Source organism: Mangifera indica, chromosome 16 (genome assembly GCF_011075055.1).
Source record: "Mangifera indica cultivar Alphonso chromosome 16, CATAS_Mindica_2.1, whole genome shotgun sequence".
Lineage (NCBI taxonomy): Eukaryota > Viridiplantae > Streptophyta > Magnoliopsida > Sapindales > Anacardiaceae > Mangifera > Mangifera indica.
In genome coordinates, this window is record NC_058152.1 from 11,199,035 (window position 1) to 11,208,678 (window position 9,644).

A 9,644-nucleotide genomic window follows, 5' to 3' on the forward strand; every position below is an offset into this window, starting at 1 on the left:
ATTTCTTGAACATTTTGACAAAGTATTTGAACTCAATTTTATCTGAAAATTTTTCTGCAAATTGTATTATATGCCTATTCATACATGCCCAAATTTCATAAAGTTTCAATGCCTATAGAAATTTTTAAAAATCAAGAAATAAGGGCTGTCCAGTAAAGATCTGGTTTCTTTGACGGTGTTGATGTGCTCTCTTTATTGAACATTTTGAAAACGAAATTTAACTTTGTTTCATTTGAAACTTTTTGTGAATATTTTACTACATGTCTACTTTAATTTGTCCGAATTTTGTGAATTTACCATGAGTGAGTAATTTATTAAAAATCTTGCAATCATAACTGTCCAGTAAGAAGTTTGTATATGCACAGTTGGTTTTAATGGAGTTTAGTATGATTTAACACTAGGGTGATGATTTGTAAGGTTTATAGGTTATTAATGGATACTTCTAAGATTAAGATCTGATAGTATTAAGTTTCAATTATGATTGCTAGGACAACGTGAAGATATTGGTATCTCGTTGGTTGATTAAAGGCATAGTTAGAAATTGTTGAGGTAAGTAAAAGCTTACATAATATGTAATGATTTTTGTTCTATATAAAAAATGTTTATATGATTATTTATGTTATAAAATTCTTTTTACTAAGATTGATAAGTTACATTATGGTTTTATTTTAGAAGTATATGATCTTGTTATCTAAAATACTTTTAAAAAGTGTTTTGATATTTTTCTATAGAAGAAAACTTATGTTATATTATACTGTTGTTAAGATAAAAATATTTGAATGAATTCCTTGAATAAAGATTTTATGCTATTTTTCAAAGATAAAAATTTGTTAGAAAAACAAGTTTTATAAGATTATTTTGCCAAATGTCCATAGGATTTATGGATCGATAAATATGACCGGATCATAAAACATCCAGGGACATATGTTGAATGATGAAAGGTCTGCGGACCAATTATGAATATGAACACAATGAAGGGTCGACAGACCAATTATGAAAACAATGAAAGGTCTGCGGACCTATTACGAATATGAATACGATGAAGGGTCTACGGACCAATATGAATAAGAATACGAATTATGAAAAGTCTGCGGACTTATGATGAATATGAATAAGAATCGAACCAAGTCACCACGAATGTAGGTGACATTATGTGACAAAGGCTAAGTACAAATTTTATGTTTTATTTATTTATGAGTAATGTTTATGAACTATTTTAAAATTATCCCTTATGATTGATATAAAATATTTATGTTTGTTTCTCCTTAGGATAATGAATATGAACTTGTTTATATTGTTTTTTTTCTTAAAATTTGTGGAAATGTTTTAGTTCCGTTATAGTTAAGGAATATCAAGGGTTTTATTTATTTATTTTGACTAATTATTTTGAAAATAAAGACGTTTTATGATGTTTATTTATTAAAAAGTTATGTATTATGTTTGTTTTTATTTACCGAGTTAACGGCTCACACCTCGTCTCCTTTATTTTGCAGAATAAGTTTTCTTGATTAGCTAGGAGGGGTGGAATAAAATGAACTCAAGCTGAGTTGGGAGATTGAAGAGTTTTGATGTCTAGATTTTATTGTTTATGAATATTGTAATTGTGGATTATTTATAAGGTGTGATTATGTTTAATTATTTTCTTTTTGAGGATTATTTTGGCAAAAATAAGAATATATTATGCTATAGAATTATTTTTTTTTTATAATGAAGTCATGGATTAAATTAGTTTTGCATTTTCAAGTGAGGTTAGAATCTGGGGTGTTACATTGTCAGTGTAGCCAACCAATTTCAAAGCCTCTCCTGGTGTTTTTGGAAAAAAATTGCCAAGAGCAATGGTACCTCTGATGTACCTAAGTACAAGTTTTGCAGTTGCAAAGTGAGTCTCCTTTGGTGAATGCATGAATCTTGAAAGAACACTCATAACAAATAGTATATCAGGTCTGCTTGCTGTGAGGTATTGAAGACTGCCAATTAAGCTTCTATACAAGCTTTCATCCACCTTCTCAGAGTCATCATCCTTGCTTAGCTTGATACTGGTTGTCATAGGTGTCCCCACTGGTTTATAATTCTCCATCTTAAACCTCTTTAGGATATCAAAAGCATATTTCTTTTGACATGTGAAAATGCCATGACTGGATTGTAACACTTCCATTCCAAGGAAATAATTCATAATTCTAGGATCAGTCATCTCAAACACTTTCTGCATTTCTTCCTTGAACTCTTGGATTAGTCTAAGTTGACTTCCTGTGATAAGCATGTCATTAACATAAATAGAGACAATTAAGAGATGATTACCACAGGATTTCACATACAAGGTTGCTTCATTTTGACTTCTGTTGAATCCAAACTGTATAAGATGGTTATCCATTCTGTCGTACCAAGCCCGAGGGGCTTGCTTCAAACCATATAAGGCCTTTTTAAGAAAATGCAGATGATCCTCTTTCGATTGAACAACATATCCATCTGGTTGCTCTACAAAAATCTCTTCAGCAAGAAAGCTGACTTGACATCGAGTTGATGAATCTGCTAAGATCTAGAAGTAGCAAGAGTAATAAGAAGTCTGATTGTATCGTGTCTTGCTACTGGAGCAAAGGTCTCTTGGTAGTCTACTCTATATTGTTGAGCGTAGCCCTTCACAATCAATCTAGCCTTGTGTTTACAAATTGACCCATCTGGATTGAGTTTTATTTTAAAAACCCATTTAACTCCAATCACTTTGCGATCATTAGGCCTTTCAACCAGCTGCCAAGTTTTATTCTTGTTGATCATTTCCATTTCTGCTTCCATTGCTCTCTTCCATGCTAGAGAATCTTGAGCTTCAATATAGTTGGTAGGTTCAATGATTGCCATATTGCACTTTTGGTAAATATCCTCCAAGGTCCTTGTACCCCTAACTGGAAGATCATCCATCAAATCATCGGCTTTAAGTTGACTCTAGACATCAATTAGAGAATCAAAATGCATATTTTCCTGATTTTCCCAATCCCCTGTTGCCACTTCATCAACCTTCACATTTCTGCTTAGGATGACTTTTTCTGTTTGCAAGCAAAAAATTCGGTGTCCTTTGCTCAGATATTTGAAATAACAGATGCTACCAAAGACTTGAAGATGATCTACAACAGGTTTGACACCATTCCAGGCTTCATACGGTGTCTTGAAGAACAAAGGTATTTTGAAATACCTCTAATTATATCATTAATTAATTAGGCCAAAGGACTATTTTCCACCAAAGTATAGCTCTTGAACCCACGCCCTCTTAGGTGATCTATGAGGTGGAATACCATCACGGTAAATTCAGAGAGCTATACTTTGGTGGAAAATAGTCCTTTGGCCTAATTAATTAATGATATAATTAGAGGTATTTCAAAATACCTTTGTTCTTCAAGACACCGTATGAAGCCTGGAATGGTGTCAAACCTACTGTAGATCATCTTCGAGTCTTTGGTAGCATATGTTATTTTCAAATATCTGAGCAAAAAATTCGGTATCCTTTGGTTGTTATCCCATAGCCCATAAGAATGCCTTTCTGAGCTTTGTTGTCAAGTTTGCTTATTTTTTGCTCAGATATTTGAAAATAACAGATGCTACCAAAGACTCGAAGATGATCTACAGCAGGTTTGACACCATTCCAGACTTCATACGGTGTCTTGTTCTCCAATGCCTTAATAGGCAATCTATTCAGCAAATATACAAAGGTATTTACTGCCTCTGCCCATAGTTTGTTTGGTATCTTCTTCTCAAGTAAGAGACATCTAGCCATCTCCATTACTGTTATGTTCTTCCTCTCACACACACCATTTTGTTGTGGTGTGTATGGTGTGGTAAACTGATGAACTATGCCTGCACTATTACAATACTCAACAAACTGACTTGAAATATACTCAGTACCATTGTCAGATCTTAGGCATTTAATCAAGAAACTACTTTGATTTTCTACTAGAGCCTTAAATCTTTGAAAAATAGTAAACACTTCACTTTTGAGTTTAATAAAATAAACGCAACATATCCTAGTACAGTCATCAATGAAAAGAATAAAGTATCTGTTACCACAAAGTGAGGTTGTTTTCATAGGCCCACACACATCAGTGTGGATGAGTTGAAGCTTTTGACTGACTCTCCATGCTTGTCCTTTAGGAAATGGTAGCTTTGATAGCTTGCCAAGTTGGCATGTTTCACACATTTGAATTTCACCAACAACTGCAGGCATGTTTTCTACCATTTCATTTTGCTTCATATCTGAGAGACTCCTCTGATTAAAGTGCCCAAATCTTTTGTGCCAAAGATTTGAAACCACCTGAGTAGCGCTAGAGTAGGCGTGTTCAGAAACCTTTTCCTAATCAACGACAAAGCTTCTGTTCTTCATCTTCACACAAAATAATTGTTCTCCAGTAGGATCAAAGATAGTACATTTATGATCCTTGAAGTGAAGAGAGTAATTTTTCTCAAGCATTTGACAAATACTCAATAGATTTTGACTGATTTTAGGTATAAGTAGAACATCAGGAACAATTTTGATACCTGAACTTCTTTGAACATTGATCGAGCCTCTGTCTTTGACTTCTAGAAATTCTCCATTGCCTGCTTTCACTCTGGACTTGTAAGTTTCATCAAGATTTCTGAACATCTGAGGATTATTGCACAAATGATGTGTGCACCCACTGTCAATGAGCCAAGCATCAGATGAATCATTTGTTGAAAAGCAAGAAACTACGAATAGTTGCTCCTCCTGTGCATTAGCTGCATCTTCTAAACGAGTTTGCTGAGGTTTTGAGTCTTTAGTTTTAAATTTATAGACCTTTGTAATGTGCCCTAACTGCTTGCAATTCCCACAAGTTCCATCAGGCCTCCACCAGCAGTATTTCTCAGCGTGTGTGCTTTTCTTGCAATGTATGCAAGGATGAAAATTTTTCTGTTTTGAACCTTCATTGCTGCTGCCACCTTCATTTTTGCCTTTGTTCTTCTGGTTGAATTGCTTCTTGCCCTTACTAACTTGTTGTTTTTGCACATGGAAAACACCTTCAACAAAATTTTCCTGCCTAATAGTCCTTCTTTGCTCTTGTGCTTGAAGAGCACTCATTAGTTCCCCTAATGAGATCTTGCTTAAGTCCTTGGATTCTTCAAGAGAGGAGATCTTTGATTCAAACCTCTCAAGAAGAGTTACAAACACTTTCTCCACAATCCTTTTATTTGCAAATTCCTCACCAAGTAATCTGATGTTATTAACAATGACAGAGATTCGATCAGCATACTTACCAATTGTTTCATCCTCTCTTATATTTAATGACTCAAATTCCCTCTTCAGGTTCAGCACCTGTATCTGGCGTGTTCTATCACTTTCTTGGTATTCTTCTTTCAACTTGTCCCAAGACTCTTTAGCAGAATCACACGCCATAATCCTATAGAAAACACTATCTACCACTGAGTTTTGAATGAGTGACTTAGTGTAATATACAGTTTTTGTATAAAGGGAAAAAGGAAACAAGTATACTTTTTGATAAAGAAGATATGAAGAGATATTAAGAGTAAATAGATATGGTTGCAAAGCAAAAATTAAGGAAATTATGTGTTGGAGGATTATAAATAAGGATTTTAGGATTTGATGGATTTTTTTTTAAATAGAAAGAAAGGATATGATTGGATTGATTGAGAGATAAGAAGATATTGATTGATTTTAATTAAAATAATATTTATCCCTTTGAATAGACTTTTATTGGCTATAAAATTATTTTCTCTAAAAGTTTAGACCCCATAAGTAAATCAACAATATTAGTTTTTATTTTTATACCTGGCAATTGAAAAAGGGAGAGGTGTAAAGTTATTTGGATCAACAAAAAGGGTTGGAGATTTGAGACAACGTGAAGATATTGGTATCTCGTTGGTTGATTAAAGGCATAGTTAGAAATTGTTGAGGTAAGTAAAAGCTTACATAATATATAATGATTTTTGTTCTATATGAAAAATGTTTATATGATTATTTATGTTATAAAATTCTTTTTACTAAGATTGATAAGTTACATTATGGTTTTATTTTAGAAGTATATGATCTTGTTATCTAAAATACTTTTAAAAAGTGTTTTGATATTTTTCTATAGAAGAAAACTTATGTTATATTATACTATTGTTAAGATAAAAATATTTGAATGAATTCCTTGAATAAAGATTTTATGCTATTTTTTAAAGATAAAGGTTTGTTAGAAAAACAAGTTTTATAAGATTATTTTGCCAAATGTCCATAGGATTTATGGATCGATAAATATGACCGGATCATAAAACATCCAGGGACATATGTTGAATGATGAAAGCTCTGCGGACCAATTATGAATATGAACACAATAAAGGGTCTGCGGACCAAATTATGAAAACGATGAAAGGTCTGCGGACCTATTACGAATATGAATACAATGAAGGGTCTGCGGACCAATATGAATAAGAATACGAATTATGAAAAGTCTGCGAACTTATGATGAATATGAATAAGAATCGAACCAAGTCACCACGAATGTAGGTGACACTATGTGACAAAGGCTAAGTACAAATTTTATGTTTTATTTATTTATTTATTTATGAGTAATGTTTATGAACTATTTTAAGATTATCCCTTATGATTGATATAAAATATTTATGTTTGTTTCTCCTTAGGATAATAAATACGAACTTGTTTATATTGTTTTTTTTCTTAAAATTTGTGGAAATGTTTTAGTTTCGTTATAGTTAAGGAATATCAAGGGTTTTATTTATTTATTTTGACTAATTATTTTGAAAATAAAGAAGTTTTATGATATTTATTTATTAAAAAGTTATGTATTATGTTTGTTTTTATTTACCGAGTTGACGGCTCACACCTCGTCTCCTTTATTTTGTAGAATAAGTTTTCTAGATTAGCTAGGAGGGGTGGAATAAAATGAACTCAAGCTGAGTTGGGAGATTGAAGAGTTTTGATGTCTAGATTTTATTGTTTATGAATATTGTAATTGTGGATTATTTATAAGATGTGATTATGTTTAATTATTTTCTTTTTGGGGATTATTTTGGCAAAAATAAGAATATATTATGCTATAGAATTATTTTTTTTTTAGAATGAAGTCATGGATTAAATTAGTTTTGTATTTTCAAGTGAGGTTAGAATCTGGGGTGTTACAATTGTGGTATCAGAGCTCAAGGATAGGATTCTGTAGACTTTTAAGAAAAGATACATTAGATTTTAATTAGTATCGTAGAAGTTCCTCTTTTCTTTTTTTTTCTAATCTTTAGACTATCATGGTATAATGCTTTATAGGAGAGAGATATGGTACGCATTGATAGAGATAGAAACCCAAGGGCAAATGCATCAACCTCTGGGCTAAGAAATGATGATAGAGAACTAACCTTACGTGAGATTGCTGAGGAAGGTAACCCTATGATACGCATGATGGCTAGGATTGTGGAACAGCAAAATATGTTGATCACATAATTGACACATCGTGGAGGTACTCCAAGGACTGAGGAGCAAGAACGTCCTACCAATGAGGGACCTATCTTTGTGTTGGAGAGATTTAAAAAGCTTGGACCTCCATCTTTTCAAGGGACAACGGATCCTTTGAAGGCTGAGTCATGGCTGAAGCAAATTGAAAAGATTTTCACAGTTATTGGGTGCACAGATGATCAAAGGGTTGTGCTTGCCTCCTTTATGCTTCAAGGTGAGACGAATCATTGGTGGGAGGCGACCTCTCGCCTTATGAGGGCTCATTTAGGAAATAGACCCATCTCTTGGAGCATGTTTCAGGAGGCCTTTAATGAGAAATATTTCCCTGATCGAGTTCGTTTCAAGATGGAGGCTGATTTTCTAAGTTTAATACAAGCGAATAAATCAGTGGCTGAATATGAAGAGCAATTCACAGCTTTGTCGCGTTTTGTTCCTAAATTAATTGATGAAGAGGGTAGTAAGTGTCGAAGATTCTTTGAAGGATTGCGTCCATCCATTAAGGCTCAATTATCAATTCTTAAGTTGACAACATATTCGGATATTGTTGATCGAGCTATGATAGCAGAAAGATATTTGAGGGAGTCCTAAACTGGTAGAGACACTTGGAACAAAAATAATAAACAGTATGAATCTCAAATTGGAGGATCAAACCAGCAGGGTGATGAGCTAGTAAGACATTCCAATAATGGGTCTTCGCATAAAAACATTCCCTTCTGTCAGTATTGCGGTAATTCACATATTGGAGAATATTTGAAGAGAAAAGGTGCTTGTTTTGGGTGTGGTGAAGTTGGACATAGAATCAGAGACTGTCCAAAGAAAAGAGGTACTATTATGGGAGCTTCCAGTGATGAAACAGAAAGGAAGAAGCTAAGGACCTAAGGACGTGTTTTTGCCCTAACCAAGCAAGATGATGAAGCTCCTAATAAAGTGGTTTCAGGTAATTTATCTTTATTTAATAAAGAAGCTACAGTACATTTTGATCCAGGTGCCACCCACTCTGCTATCCCTCCTGTTTTGCTGGTTATATTAATAAGCCCCTTGAACCATTGGACAATTATTTATTAGTTGCTGCTATTTTACGTGGTGACATGCTAATTGATATGGTTTGTAAATCTTGCATGGTTAGTTTTGGGTGATGGTGAATTTGGCATGGATTTTTACCTTCAGACATGTGAGACTTTGATGCTATACACGGACAGGGTTGTTTAGCAAGGTATCATGCTAAGGTGAAATTTTACGAAGAGTATAATCTTACGAAAGCAGGTGCAAATTTCGAGGACAAAATTTTTGTAAGAAGGGGAGGATTGTAATATACAGTTTTTGTATAAAGGAAAAAAGGAAACAAGTATACTTTTTGATAAAGAAGATATGAAGAGATATTAAGAGTAAATAGATATGGTTGCAAAGCAAAAATTAAGGAAATTATGTGTTGGAGGATTATAAATAAGGATTTTAGGATTTGATGGATTTTTTTTTAAATAGAAAGAAAGGATATGATTGGATTGATTGAGAGATAAGAAGATATTGATTGATTTTAATTAAAATAGTATTTATCCCTTTGAATAGACTTTTATTGGCTATAAAATTATTTTCTCTAAAAGTTTAGACCCCATAAGTAAATCAACAATATTAGTTTTTATTTTTATACTTGACAATTGAAAAAGGGAGAGGTGTAAAGTTATTTGGATCAACAAAAAGGGTTGGAGATTTGAGACAACGTGAAGATATTGGTATCTCGTTGGTTGATTAAAGACATAGTTAGAAATTGTTGAGGTAAGTAAAAGCTTATATAATATGTAATGATTTTTGTTCTATATGAAAAATGTTTATATGATTATTTATGTTATAAAATTCTTTTTACTAAGATTGATAAGTTACATTATGGTTTTATTTTAGAAGTATATGATCTTGTTATCTAAAATACTTTTAAAAGTGTTTTGATATTTTTCTATAGAAGAAAATTTATGTTATATTATACTGTTGTTAAGATAAAAATATTTGAATGAATTCCTTGAATAAAGATTTTATGCTATTTTTTAAAGATAAAGATTTGTTAGAAAAACAAGTTTTATAAGATTATTTTGCCAAATGTCCATAGGATTTATGGATCGATAAATATGACCGGATCATAAAACATCTAGGGACATATGTTGAATGATGAAAGCTCTGCGGACCAATT

The 9,644-nt window shown here is 32.6% G+C and overlaps 1 protein-coding gene across 1 annotated transcript; it reads left to right on the forward strand.

Annotated features, from left to right (window-relative positions):
• Nucleotides 1–7,288: 7,288 nt before the first annotated feature.
• On the forward strand, nt 7,289–8,053 carry LOC123198946. The gene is made up of 2 exons (XM_044613752.1): nt 7,289–7,391; nt 7,470–8,053. Exons 1-2 carry the CDS (start codon nt 7,289–7,291, stop codon nt 8,051–8,053), a joined length of 687 nt encoding a protein of 228 aa, XP_044469687.1.
• Nucleotides 8,054–9,644: the final 1,591 nt, after the last annotated feature.

Coding starts and splice junctions, on each gene's coding strand:
- LOC123198946 (XM_044613752.1), top strand. CDS start 7,289: ATGGTACGCATTGATAGAGATAGAAACCCAAGGGCAAATGCATCAACC. Junction 7,392..7,469: donor ACGTGAGATTGCTGAGGAAG/GTAACCCTATGA, acceptor CACATCGTGGAG/GTACTCCAAGGACTGAGGAG.